This window comes from Eulemur rufifrons, chromosome 30, assembly GCF_041146395.1.
Source record: "Eulemur rufifrons isolate Redbay chromosome 30, OSU_ERuf_1, whole genome shotgun sequence".
Lineage (NCBI taxonomy): Eukaryota > Metazoa > Chordata > Mammalia > Primates > Lemuridae > Eulemur > Eulemur rufifrons.
The window spans coordinates 36942867-36957957 of record NC_091012.1 but is presented as its reverse complement, the minus strand read 5'-3'; the positions used below and the strand labels follow the sequence as shown (position 1 = coordinate 36957957).

Here is a 15091-nt window from a genome sequence, read left to right as displayed (position 1 = left end):
ACTGCTCAGCTGAGCCTAGTCAACACATAGAACCATGAGAGATAACAATAAATTGTTGCTTTAAGCCATTAAGTTTGGGTGATTTGTTATGCAGCAATACATAATTAGAACACTGGCTCATAGAAGTTGTTCAATAAATAACAGATAGTATTATTTTGATTATTGAAATTACTGGCAGATCAATTCTAACAGTATTTCAGCAATGGAGATAAATTTATCCTACAACTAATAAAGGAGGATTCCTTTTGTTGCTCTTGTTTGGGGACCAGCAATTTTTACACAATGAGTATAATTTATCTTGGATTTTCCTTAAAAACTATGCAACTCCAGATTAAAAGTCTATAATTACTTTCTACAGTATAGTTAGTCTCCCATTGGCCTGTTGCTCACTTTCATTCTGCCACAGCAGGGACTGCAGGAAGTGAAGTCGCACCACTGAAGCTCAAAGAATCATAACTAGGCAGCTCTGCCTATTCCATTTTCAACAAAGCCAGAGCAATTAATAAGAGCAGTAGAACGATCTGTGAATGAGCTCACTGGCTTTTTATTCCAGCCCTAGTATTATTGTGTCCTCAGTTTCTTTAGCTTACCAGAAGATAGATGTTAACAGGGACAAAATATTAATTGAGAAACCATTGCAACCTTGTTCAGTCCGCCACTTCCTCCCATCTCCCCAGGGAGAACTCTCTTTGCTAGCTCAGTTCCTACGTAAGCTATTATTGGGCAGATTGGAGTAATGGTTAAGGAGGGAGGAACTGAGAGGACCTCAGTTAATATTATTTACACTGATGAGGACAGAGAATTGTTTGCAGGAAAAAAAAAGAATAAAGCCAAAAAAAGTGAGGAGGAAATGAGAGAAAGAAAAAAATAGCCTGTGTGAGCTTTGTTGGGAGTAAAGTTGTGGGGAGCTTGGGGTAGGAGAGAGATGTGGGGAGATGCTGACAATTATGGAGGACATTGAAAGAGAGGAAGAGACAAAGTGAGAGAGAGACAGAGAGACGAGAGAGAGAGAGAGAGAGAGAGAGAGAATTTCATGCAGAATTATTTTGCTTCCCCAGAGTTGGTTATTTGTAATATAATCTGGGTTAAGTGTGTTATGAATGTAACTTCTCTCTGGAATTTTTCTTAACAGATAGTATTTTTAAATTATTTTCCTATGTATTTTGGTTACTGGACTAGAATGTGAGTGCTTTAAGCGAGGAAGAAACCACACGGAAGCTCAGCTTTATATGTTTTATACTGAACTGAAATCTAATTTGTGTTGTATTTATTTAACAAAGCTTTTAACTTTAAAAGTGAGTGATGATGCAAACAAAACAGCTATTTTTTGAAAAATTTATGAGACAATTAAGAACATTTGAGCACCAACTGGATATTTGATGATTTTGAATATTATTGTTAATTTTCAAATTCAATTTTAATTTAATTGGTATTGTGGTTATGACAAAAGTTCTTTATTCTAGAGATACATATTAACGTGCTTATGGATGAAATGATACAATGTCTGGGAATTGTTTTAAAATAATCTGGATTTGGAGAAAAGGTGGGTGGGAGTGTAGATACAATAAGATTCGCCATTCATTGACACTTGTTGAAGTTGGGTGATTCATGAGAAACATGGGATTCATTATACTGTTCTTTCTACTTTTGTGTGTACTCGAAAATTTCCATAATAAAAAGTGAAGAAAAAGTGGGCGAGTTAATATCTATTGTTCTTACTCCCTAGGAAATCTAAATTAATTGCTTTTTATTGCAATGTAGTCCATATTTGCTTTTTTCTGTGGGTTGATAATTCTTGACAGGAAAATGTAATCACCACCCTTGATTAAGAAAACATAGACTGAGTGTTTGCTGATATTCAAATATAGGTGGGATCTACTTAACTCAATCCCATACTAAAGTCATAACTTAATTAGTATCGAATTTCAAGATAATTCTTCAGTGACGAAAAGATTTCCCTGGTATATTTGAAAAAGGATTTAATGAATAAAAAGTTGATTTGTGTGCTGCTTTCTGAGACTACATCTATTGTAGAAACTGAGGGCCAACACTTTCCTTCTGTAAACTGGGTTAGTGTGGCATTTATTTTTTTTTTCTTTCCTTTCTTTTTTTTTTTTTTTTTGAGACAGAGTCTTGCTCTGTTGCCCGGGCTAGAGTGAGTGCCGTGGCGTCAGCCTAGCTCACAGCAACCTCAAACTCCTGGGCTCAAGCGATCCTCCTGCCTCAGCCTCCCAAGTAGCTGGGACTACAGGCATGCGCCACCATGCCCAGCTAATTTTTTCTATAGATTTTTAGTTGTCCAGCTACTTTCTTTCTATTTTTAGTAGAGACGGGTCTCACTCTTGCTCAGGCTGGTCTCGAACTCCTGAGCTCAAGGGATCCTCCCATCTCGGCCTCCCAGAGTGCTAGGATTATAGGCATGAGCCACCACACCCGGCCGGGTGGCATGTATTTTCATTGCACTGCAGTGAAGGGAAGGAAGCAGAGCAGCATGGCACAAAAGTAAGAAATGCAGCTTTTACATTTGAACTTTGTTTCCCCAGAGAATGCAGATGATGTTGCAGAGCACATTTTAAATTTGATAAATGAATCCCCACCTCTGGGCAAAGAAGAGACAAAGATTGTCATTTCTATAGTATCCGATATTTCAAAATGTGATGACATAAGCATGAACCTAACTCAGATTATATTGGAAATAATCAGTGCTGTTTTGGAAAAGCAAAATGAGTCAGCCTCTGATCTGTATGAAGTAAGCGATGAGTAAGTATTAATACTTTGGTAAAAGAAATTATTTCATAAGATTTAAAATACAGTCAGCCCTCCTCTCCATATCTGTGGGTTCTGCATTTGTGGATTCAACCAATTTTGGATTTAAAATATCCTAAAATAAATTGTGTCTGTACTGGACATGTGCAGACCTTTTTTTGTCATTAATCCCTAAACAATACAAATATTTACATGGCATTTATATTATATTAGGTATTATAAGTAATCTAGAGATGATTTAAAGTATATGGGAGGATATGCATGGGTTATATGCAAATATTAATACTACTCCATTTTATATCAGGGACTTGAGCATCCTCCCATTTTGTTATCCACAGGGGTCCTGGAACAAATCCCCCACGGATACTGAGGGATGATTGTTTAGATTATTAATTTCTTAAAATACAGTCACTACCAATTTTAAAGGTCAGGTAGTTACACATTGAAAGCTCTGTTAGTATGATGCAATGGGGTCCTTTTACTCAAATCCCAGTTGTAAAATGCATTCAAATTTTAACTGAATTTTAGTGATAGAGACTTTTCAAATAAATAGTTACCCCAATCCAAACCCTCAATCTACTTCCCCAACCCTGGTGCTCCCTTAGTGTTCTGCATTTCTATAATATGCATCCAACCAGTGCTAAAGTGAAAAACTTGAGAATAGTGCAAGTGACCTCCCTCTAGCTCACGGCTAATCAATAACCAACTTTCATATGAGGCCCTGTACATCCATTTTTTAAATCCCTTAAATGCTCCAGTGGAATCCATCTACGTCTCTCCATCTCCACCATTCCCCCACCCTGTCCACCTCAGTTTCAGCCCCATATCTTTCACCTGATTATCTACAATACCTTCCTATTGGTCTCTCTGACTCTGCTCTTGGCCCTATGGTAGGTCACCTCCTACATAGCAGCCACAGTGATCTTTCAATGTATTAATCAGATAGTGTCATTCTCTCACTTTTAAAACCACTCAATGGCTTTCCATTATATGCAGAATAAAATCCAGACTTCTTATAAGGGCCCATGAGGCCCTGCAGGATCTGGCTTGACATACAAGAATTTCATTTAATTTTCAAAACTATCTTTTTGAAAGTGCTAGTATTACCTCTGACATTGCAAGTGCACTGAAGTGAGATTATTTTATTTACCCATACAGTTAGAAATTAGAGGAGCTGAGATTTAGACCTCAACATGCCTGATTCCAAAGCTCTTATCTAATAAATCCTATATGATATAAAGATAGTAATTAAAACTCAGAGAAAAGTCTGACAATGAAGAAATCTTCTAAGGAGAATGGATTTTACCTTTAAAAGGTAGAAATGCTCTTCTTTGTGGTTCCTTGCAGAATTCTGAGGATAATTGAGCGTGCTGGCCACAAGATGGAGTTTTCTGGAAGTGCAGCAAATCTGAAGGTGTCCGGGTTGGCTTTGGCTGTGCTGCGGGTGGACCACACATTTGAAGGCATGACGTTCAGCATTTCCTCCTACAAAGAAGGTACAGACCCTGAGGTGAGTACAGCTCAGAGAACTCAGAGGCAATCAGCCAAGCACTGTTTCAAGTCTTCATTCATTTACTCCTTGGGGAGGGATAGAGGGCACTTTTTAAGGTTTGGGTTTTTTCCCCCCAATTTATTTATTTATTTTCTTTTTTTTTACATTTCTGAATATTATGGGGGTACAAATATTTTGGTTGCATATAATCCTTTGCATCACCCAAGCCAGAGCTACAAGTGTGCCCATCCCCCATACAGTGCGCTCCACATCCATTAGTTATGAGTTTACTCATCCCCACCACCTCCCTCCCAAAATACAAATACCCCAGGGAAGATTCATAGATAGCCCTTAATAGACTAACACCTTGATTGGAATGGTGTCTGTGAGATGTGCAATGATATCACCTTTGGCTCTGTGGCCTGAAATAATCTCAAATGTCAATATATTGGCTCCCATTTATGGAACAGTTACTATATGTTGGGCATTGTGCTGCTGTCTCCTTTGTATGGCTAAGGAAACAGAGAAGTTAAGTAGTTTGCCCAAGGACACACAACCTAATTAATGGCTAAGCCAGGATTCATACCTGTCTGGTTGCTTTTAAAGTCTGGGCCCTTTCCACAGGATCATACTCCCTTAGCCTTTGGCAGGCCATAGGCCACCAATCCTGCTCAAAGCAATTTGGGAGACTAGATTTCTTTTTACAGTCAAAAAAATTATAAAAATTTACATATGGGAAAATGCACAAATCCTAAGTATACATTCTCTGAATTTTGACAAATGCATACATCTGTGTAACCCAAACCCCTCTCAAGATATAGAATATTACTATTACCTCTGATATGGTATGCCCCTTCCCAGTCAATCCCTAAAATTACTACCTCTAGGAGCAACCACTGTTCTGATATTTTTCTACCATAGTTTTCCCTATTCTAGCATTTTATATTATATAAATGGAATCATATAAAATGTACTTTCTTGTATAAGGCTTCTTTCATATAGCATAATGGGTTTTTTTTTGAGATTCATCTTTTTGTTTCCATAGCTTTTTCCTTTTTATCGCTGAATAATATTCTATTGAATGAATATAGAGCAGATTGTGTGTGTTCTCCTGTTGATGAACATTTGAATTGTTTCCAGTTTTTGGCTATTATGGGTAATGCTGCTGTGAACATCAGTGTAAAAATCTTTGTGTGGACATATGCATTTGTATGTCTTGGATAAATACCTAGAAATGGAATTGTTGGCTCATAGGGTATATGTTTAAATGTATAAGAAACTGTCATACTGTTTTCTAGAGTGGATAGTGATGTGAAGTAATTTTTCATTTTTATATTGGCCATTTGTATATCTTCTTTGGTGAAGTATCTGTTAAAATATTTTGCCCATGTTTAAATTGTCTTTTTATTATTGAGTTGTAAGTGTTCTTTACATATTCTGGATACAAGTCATTTATCAGATACATGTTTTGAAAATGATTTCTGTGTGGCTTGCCTGTTCATTTTTCTCAATGGTGTCTTTTGATGAATAGAAACTTTTAATTTTCATGAGGTCTAATTTATAATTTTATTTTCTTGTATGAATAACCATCTACGACTTGTCTAAAATACCTTTGTCTACCATCAAGTAATAAAAATATTCTCCTATGCTTTCCTTTAAAAGCTTTATGGTCTTAGCCTTTAAGTGGGGGACTATAATCCTAATTAATTGAATCACTATTTGTGGATGGTATGAGGTAGGAGTTGAGAATCATTTAGTTTCATATGGATATCCAGTTTTCCAGCACCATTTATTGACAAGACTTTCCCTTCCCCATTGGCTTGCTTTGGTACCTTTGACAAAACATCAAATAGTTGTGTTAAGTGTAGATCTATTTCTGGGCTTTCTATTCTTTTCCATTTATTTTTTTGTAGACTTTTACATCATTACCACACTGTCTTGGTTCCTGGAGTGTTGAAGTTAGATAGTGTGAGTCCTTCAACATTGTTTTTCAAGATGCCTTTTGCTATTCTAAGCCTTTTGTATGTCTGTATACATTTTGGAATCTGCTTATCAATTTGTACAAAAAACTTGTGGAGATTATAATTGGGATTGAGTTGAAGCTATTGATCAATTTTTGGAGAATTTATTTCTTAGCAATATTGAGTCTTCTAATTCTGTAACATTTATTTAGGTTTATTTAAATTTCTTTCAGCGATGTTTTGTTGTTTAAGTGGAGAGTTACTATATGTCTTTTGATAAATTTATTCCTAAGTATTTTATGTTTTTTGATGCTGTTACAAATGGAATAGTATAATTTGATTTTTCAATTATTTGCTGCTAGTATGTAAAGAATATAATTGATTATATAAAGCATATAATTTATATTGTATGTACTTTCTATATAATATAAATTTTGTATCCTGTGCACTCACTAAATTCATTTATTGATTCTAGTAGTTGTTTTAGAGATTCCTTAGGACGTTCTGTGTAAGCCAACATCATCTGACAATAGAGAGTTTTACGTCTTCTTTACTGATCTTTATTCCTTTTATTCTTTTTTTGAGGCCTTATTCTGATGTTTAATTCTTCCAATAAGTTGTTGAATAGAAGTGGTTAAAGTGGGCATCCTTGTCTTCTCGATATTAAGAGAAAAGTATTCACTATTTTACCATTACTGTGATGCTAGTCATGATTTTTTTTTGATACCCTTTATTTGATTAAGGTAGTTATCCTCTATTCCTAGTTTGTCGAATAATTTTATCATTAATTGGTTGTTGAATTTTGTCAAAAGCTTCTTCTGAATCTCTTGAAATAATCATTTGGCTTTCTTCCTTCTCTTAATATGATGAATTACATTGACATTAAAATGTTGAACCAATCTTGCATTCCTGGAAGAAATTCTACTGGTCATGATGCATTATCATTTTTATACATTGCTATTTTCAACGTGCTTATATTTTTGTCAAGTATTTTTGTACTTGCGTTCATGAAGGATATTGGTCTGAAATTTCCTTTTTTGTGTGTGATTTCTTTGTCAGACTTTAAGGTTTTGTCAATATTTTAAAAGTGAGCTAGGAAATGATCCCTGTTCTACTCTCAGAAAGAGTTTGCCTAACATTGCTGTTATTTCATTAAATGCTTGATGGAGTTCACTAGGAAACTCTTCCTTGAAGTCTGGAATTTCTTTGTGGGAAGTTTTGTGATAAAAATTTCAATTTATTTAATGGATATACACTCATTCAGATTTTCTGATTCATCTTGTGTCAGTTTGGGTTAGTTGTATTTTTCTAAGAATTTATTTCATCTAACTTGTCAGGCTTGCTGGCAATAGTTCATAATATTTTCTTATTATTTTTAACATCCATAGGATTTATAGCAGGAGTCAGCAAATTTTTTCTGTAAAGGGCAGATAATAAATATTTTAGGCTTTGAAAGCCACAGGTGGTCTCTGTCTGCTTCAATTCTTATGATTTTGTTCTCCTCTCCTCTCCTCTCCTCCTCTCCTCTCCTATTTTCCCCTCCCCTCCCCTCCCCTCTCTCTTTGCTTTTCCCTTTGTATAACAATTTAAAAATGAAATATATGTTGTGCAACCATCACCACCATCTATCTTCAGAACTTTTTTCATCTTTCCAAAGTAAAACTCTGTACTTATTGAACAACAACTCCCCATTCTTCTCTCCACCAGCCCCTGGCAGCCACCATTCTTTCTTTCCCCGTGAATTTGACTATTCTAGGTATCAAATATAAATAGCATGATATAGTATTTTTCCTTTTGTGACTGATTTATTTCACTTTTCAAAATGTCTTCAAGGTTTGTGCATGTTGTAGCATGTTAGAATTTGCTTCCTTTTTAAAGGCTGAATAACGTTTCTTTGTAGGTTCATACCACATTTTGTTCATCCATTCATACAGGGGTTCTTTTTGAATTGTTGATAGTGTTCTAAAATTGATTGTGGTGATGGTTCCACAACCCTGAATGTGCTGAAGACCTGTGAATTGTACACTTTAAATGGATGTGTGGTGGTATGTGAATTAAATCTCGACAAAACTATTACCCCAAAAAAAAAAAAACCCAAAATTATATGTAAAATCTATTCTTAGCTCGGGGCAATACAAAAACAGGCCTTGGGTAGGATTTGGCCTGCTGATGAGTTTGTCAACTTCTGGTTTATAGTGATAAGCCCTCTTTCATGCCTGAGATTGACAATTTCTTTTCTTGCTCTTTTTTTCTTGATCAGTATAACTAGGGATTTTTCAATTTTGTTGATATTTTCCAACAACCAACTTTTAGTCTTTAATTTTCCCTATTGCTTGTTTTCTACTTTGTTGATAGCTGATTTTATCTTTAATATTTCCTTGCTTGTACTTACTTTGGGTTTACTTAGCTTTTCTTTACCTAGCTTCTTAATGTGAATCCGTATAGGCCATTGATTTTAGACCTATCTTCTTTTCTTTTCTTTTCTTTTCTTTTTTTTTTTTTTGAGACAGAATCTCACTCTGTTGTCCAGACTAGAGTGCCATGGCAGCAGCCTAGCTCACAGCAACCTCCAACTCTTGGGCTCAAGTGATCCTCCTGCCTCAGCCTCCCAAGTAGCTGGGACTACAGGCATGCACCACCATGCCCGGCTAATTTTTTCTATGTATTTTTAGTTGTCCAGCTAATTTCTTTCTATTTTTAGTTGAGGTGGGGTCTCGCTCTTGCTCAGACTGGTCTAGAAGTCCTGACCTCAAGCGATCCTCCCACCTCAGCCTCCCAGAGTGCTAGGATTACAGGCGTGAGCCACTGTGCTCAGCCCTTCTTTTCTAACATAATCATAAAAAAGCTGTAAATATCTTTCTAAGCACTGCTTTAGCTATAGTCCACAAATTTTTATAGGTTGTATTTTTATTATCTGTCAGTTCAAAATATTTTCTACTTTCTTCTTTTAATCTGTGGACTATTTAAGAGTCTGTTTTTTAAATTCCAAATATTTAAGACTATCTGAGATATCTTATTGATATCTTGTTTATTTCTGGTCACAGAATATACTTAGTATAATTTCAATCCATTTAAATTTATTGAAATTTATTGTTTTGTGGCCCAGTGATCTATTTTGGTGAGTGCTTCATGTGCACTTGAAAAAAATGTGTATTCTACAATTGTTGTATAACTATCAATTAGGTCAAGGTGGCTGATAGTATTGTTCAGATTATCTTTGTCTTTGTATGGGGTGGGGGACAGGGTTCTCCCTCTGTTGCCTGGGCTAGAGTGCAGTGGTGTCATCATAGCTCACAGCAACTGAAAACTCCTGGGCTCAAGCAATTCTCCTGCCTGAGCCTCCCAAGTAGCTGGGACTACAGGCGCACACCACCGGGCCCAGCTAAGTTTTCTATTTTTTATAAAGACAGGGTCTCACTCTTGCTCAGGCTGATCTCGAATTCCTGGCCTCAAGTGATCCTCCTGCCTAGGCCTCCCAAAGTGCTAGGATGATAGGCGTGAGCCACACACCCAGCCTATATTTATTGATTTCTTTCCTAGTTGTTTGTTAGTTGAGAAGTGTGTTAAAATCTCTAACTTTGTGAAATTATCTATTTCTCCCTTTAATCATGTCAAATTTTGCTTTGTTTATTTTGGGACTCTTTTATTAAGTGCATATACATTTATGTTGTTTTGTCTTCCTAATACTAATCCTGCCACTAACCTATTTATCATTATGAAATATCCCTCCTTATCTCTGATGATACTTTATCTTACAGTCTATTTTATCTGCTTTTAATACAGTCAGTCCAGCCTTCTTATGGCACTATATATATATCCATATATATATGTATATATATGTATATTGCATTCACTTGACTTCTAACCATCTGTGTCTTCCTATTTAAAGTGCACCTGTTATAGATAGCATATAGTTTGTGTTTTTTTAATCTATCCTGATAATATCTGCCTTTTGATTGGCGTGTGTAGTTTTTTAACAGTAAATATAATTATTGATATGGGTGGATTTAGGACTATCATTTTATTTTATTTTCTATCTGTCCCTCTGGTTTTTGTTCCACTGTTCCTTTCTTCCTGTTCTCTTTTGCTTTATTTTAATATTTATTACAATTGCATTTTAATTGTTTATGGATTCTTATCTATTTGCATTGTTTTCTTAATAGTTGCTCTAGAGATCACAATATACATTCTTATATTTTCAGAGTCAATTTAGAGTTCATATTGTACTGCCTCATGTAAAATGTAGAAACTTTGAATCATACATGTCTGTTTATACCTCCTATTCTTTATGCTGTAGTTGTCATATACAGTTTTTACCTAAGCAGATCATAAACCCCACATGCTAATGTTATAAACATTGCTTTAAAAAGTCCTATGTTTCTTAAAGAAATTGATTTAAAAAATAGCCTTTTATATTTACCTACATATTCATTCATTTTTGATGCTTTTCATTTCCTTCTGAAGGTCAGAATTCTATTTGGTATTATTTCCCTTTGGCTTGAAGAAATTTACTTAGCATTTATTGTAGTGCAGGTCTGATGATCATGAATTTTCTTAGTTTTCATTTATCTAAAAATGTCTTTATTTTGTCTTTATGCTTGAAGGACGTTTTTGCTTGCACAGAATTCTGGATTGGCAGGGTCCCCCCTGCCCACCTCAACATATTCAAGTGTTATTCCACTGTCTTCTGGCCTCCATTTTTTCTGAAGAGAAATCAGTGATCATTTGAATATTTGTTTCTCTGTATATAATATGTAATGCATCATTTTTCTCTGTCTGCTTTTAATATTTTCTTTGATTTTCTGCAGTTTGACTATTATGTGCCTAGGCATCTTTCTCTTTACACTTATCCTGCTTGGAGTTTGCTGAGATTCTTGAATATATAAATTTATGTTTTTCACTGAATTCAGGGAAATTTCCCCATTATTTCTTTTCTTCTTCTTTGTTTTTTTTTTTTTTTTGAGACAGAGTCTCACTCTGTTGCCCAGGCTAGAGTGAGTGCCGTGGCGTTAGCCTAGCTCACAGCAACCTCAAACTCCTGAGCTCAAGCAATCCTCCTGTCTCAGCCTCCCGAGTAGCTGGGACTACAGGCATGCGCCACCATGCCCGGCTAATTTTTTCTATAAATATTTTTAGCTGTCCATATAATTTCTTTCTATTTTTAGTAGAGATGGGGTCTCTCTCTTGCTCAGGCTGGTCTCGAACTCCTGAGCTCAAACGATCCGTCCACCTCGGCCTCCCAGAGTGCTAGGATTACAGGCGTGAGCCACCGCGCCCGGCCCCCATTATTTCTTTGGACACTGTTTTCTCACCATATTCTCTCTCCTTTTCTTTTGAGACTCCAATTACATATATGTAAAACCTTTTGATACTGCCCCACAGGTCCCTGAGATTATTCATGCTTGTATTCACCTATCTATTTTTCTCATGGCATAGTTTCTATTGCTCTATCTTTAACTTTGCAAACATCTGTCATCTTCATGTTATTACTGAACTCATCCTGTGCAAATTTTGAAATTGTGCTGTATTTGGAATTCATGTTAAATGAGTAGATTTTAGCTGATTTTGCCACAAAAACAACAAAAAAATAGGTACTATGTGAGATGATGGATATGTTAATTTGCTTCACTATAATAAACATTTTACAATCTATATGTATCCTATATCACTTTATATACCTTAAGTATGCAAAATAAAATTGATTTTTTAAAAATTCCAATATTATATTCAAAATTCTAGAATTTTTGTTTTGCTTGTTTCTGTTTCTCTACTGCTAATTCCTCCCTTTGCATTAATTGCAAGCATATTTTCTTTTGATACCTGATCATAGTTGTGTTAGCTGCTTTAAAATACTTGTCTGCTGATTCTAATATGTGAGTCATCTCAAGGTTAATCTCCATGGACTGTCTTTTCACTTGAAAATGGGCCACATTTTTTCTTTCTTCACATATCGAGTAATTTTGGATTATGTCTTGGAAATTGTGAATGTTTTATTGTAAACATTCTACATTCTACTATATTCCTCAGAAGGCTATTGACTTTTGTTATATCTGGCAATTAACTTGGTTGGAATAAACTCTAAACTCCATCTCTTGGTTGGCAGTTCAAATCTCAGTTATGTTCCTTTATCCTTAGTTGGAGTCTGTTCTTTACATATTGTTGTTCAGAGGTCAGCAGATATTTGGGCAGAACTTATACTCAGAAAGTTAGCTCCCCCTCTCTGCTCTCTCCACTTCAGATGTTCCATCTCCCCCCCACCTCACATTCCAGTGGCTGTGGTTGCCCTGATCTTTGTTTTCTGGTTCTTCATTCCGGAAAGACTGCAGGTTTTCCATCTGAGTTTTAGGTGTCCTTCACAGCATTAGTTTTAGCCTGCAATCAGGCTACAAGCTGTAAAAACAGGTCACTCATCTTGTGATGTTGCCTTTTCTAAGTGCCTACTCTTCTCCAGAATTTGCCTGCTTTTGTTCATTTTCCAATGCCTTTATTTATTATTTATTTATTTTTTGAGACAGAGTAACACTGTGTTGCCCCGGCTAGAGTGTCGTGGCATCAGCCTAGTTCACAGCAACCTCAAACTCCTGGGCTCAAGCAATCCTCCTGCCTCAGCCTCCCAAGTAGCTGGGACTGCAGGCATGTGCCACCATGCCCGACTAATTTTTTCTATGTATTTTTAGTTGTCCGGTTAATTTCTTTCTATTTTTTAGAGAGACAGGATCTCGCTCTTGCTCAGGCTAGTCTCGAACTCCTGACCTCGAGCAATCCTCCTGCCTCGGCCTCCCAGAGTGCTAGGATTACAGGCGTGAGCCACTGCGCCCAGCCTCCAATGCCTTGTTATATGAAAGAGAGTTGAGTTTATTAAGAGCTGCTTAGCCATACTGAAATAGGTGTTGACTTCCCAATGTATTTTGTTTACATATGGGGTTTTCTATTGTAAATCTTGGTGAAGAAACAAACAAACCAACTCCAATTGCATTCTTGATACCGAACTGCTTATGTGTTGAAGCTAAATCATCACCTCTGCATGGTACCTGATTGCCCTAGCAGAGTATATTTGTGCTAAGAGAAGAGCCATAATGGTTTTTGGGTCCACAGGTCATTTTTAGAAATATAAACTTTCACCTCCCCATTATGAACCAAACTAGATTATTTCAACTTGAGAAGCAGCATGGATAATAGGAAAAATGTGGGCCCCAAATCACATACATCTTTTTTCAGCCACATCCCAGATGTGTGATCCTAGGCAAGTCACTTAATCTCTCTAAGTCTTTATTTCCTGATGTCATAATACAATGTACCCCTTAGGGTCCATAGAGAGATTAAATGAGAAAATGCAGGTAATCGTGCCCACATACCCTGTTTTGTCTGGGAGAATCCAAGTTTATGACTCTGATCATAGTGTAATTGTCAGTAAAGCCCCCTTTCACTCTCAAAAATATTCTAGTACTTGTCAAATACCATTACCAATCAAATCAGCAAATACTTCTGATACTAGGTGTCTTGGTCCATTTTGTGCTGCTATAACATAATGTCACACACTGGGTAATTTATAATGAACAGAAATTTATTGGCTCGTAGTTCTGGAGGCTGGGAATTCTAAGATCCTGGGGTCAGCATCTAGTGAGGGCCTTCCTGCTGCATCATGCCATGGCGGAAAGGCCAAGAGAGGGTGAGAGAGAGCAAGAGACTGAACTTGCAGCCTCAAGTCCTTTTATAATTGGCCTTAATGCATTCATGAGTGTGAAGCCATTGTTACCCAAATACCTTCCATTAGACTCCCATCTCTCAACATCGTTGCATTGAGGATTATGTTTCCAAGATATGCTTTGGGGGGAACACATTGAAACTATAGCAGTGGGTCTCTAGCAGAATTCCCAAGGGCTAATGCCTCACCTCCCTGCCCTCTTTTTTAACAAAAGCATTGCTCAGTAAACTATAGAGCAAGTGCCTAATGCCATTTTATTGGGTTTCTTGTTGTTGTTTCATTTTGTTTTTGCCCCTTTCACCATATGGGGAAATGTGGCCTGATTTCCAATACTGGACGTTATTTCTGAGAATCAGGCAAATTTCTGAACTTGTTATTGCCCTTTCCACCTCTATTATTATTCAGGTGGAAGCAGGTTAAAGGGAGAGAACCTTGGGGATATGCTTAGAAAGGGAAAAGTGTGGGGGGTGTCTGTGTCTATGTGTACCAGGATCATGTCTTGGCCTGTGGTTCCGAATGAGCATGTGTGTGTGCGCGCCCGAGTGTGTGTGTTTGTCTGTATGTGTGTGCACGAAAGGTGTATTAAACCTTATGGAACTAGTTGCCACCCTTCAGCCCTCTGCATGATACTCTGGGGTTGGGCTGAGGTGAGAGGCGGGCAGGACTTCACTCTGATGACTGAAGACTCCAGATTTTATTTTCTGCCTTTTCTTGGCAGATACACCTAGGTGATGTCCCTCTGGGGAGTACTTTGGCTTCCATATATTTGCCTAAATCACTGGCCAAGAGACTTCTTCTGAACAACTTACAGACCATCTTGTTTAGTTTCTTTGGCCAAACTTCCCTCTTTAAGGTAAGTTCTTGCCTCTGGTAACTGTGATAAGCTGACACATGGTGACTCATTGTAATTATGAACTCTTGCTATTTGCTTGATGTTCTGTTTATTTTAGAATCTTCTCTCTGATTGCTTTCGCAAGTCTTCCAGCACAACCCCTGGCCCTTACCATGAATCAAAATCTACTTTAATGATGTTCTGCAGTTTTTAATTTCCACAGCTCCTCAGCTTTAGAGGGCACCTTAAGCATTATTTGGTGACCAAGCAGAGGCCTCAAGATGTTTCAAAGCCATAAAAGAATAGCAAGTTCTCCTGATGAAATGCAGTTTCAG

The 15091-nt window shown here is 36.8% G+C and overlaps 1 protein-coding gene across 1 annotated transcript in view; it reads left to right on the top strand.

The window, feature by feature from the left end:
• The window catches only part of ADGRG4 (adhesion G protein-coupled receptor G4), a 98394-nt gene that overhangs the window by 56925 nt on the left and 26378 nt on the right, over nucleotides 1–15091 (top strand). The window contains exons 12-14 of the mRNA XM_069464186.1: nucleotides 2544–2760; nucleotides 4114–4276; nucleotides 14643–14777. Coding sequence (XP_069320287.1) covers nucleotides 2544–2760; nucleotides 4114–4276; nucleotides 14643–14777 — 515 coding nt within the window. The remainder of the gene's footprint in view (nucleotides 1–2543; nucleotides 2761–4113; nucleotides 4277–14642; nucleotides 14778–15091) is intronic.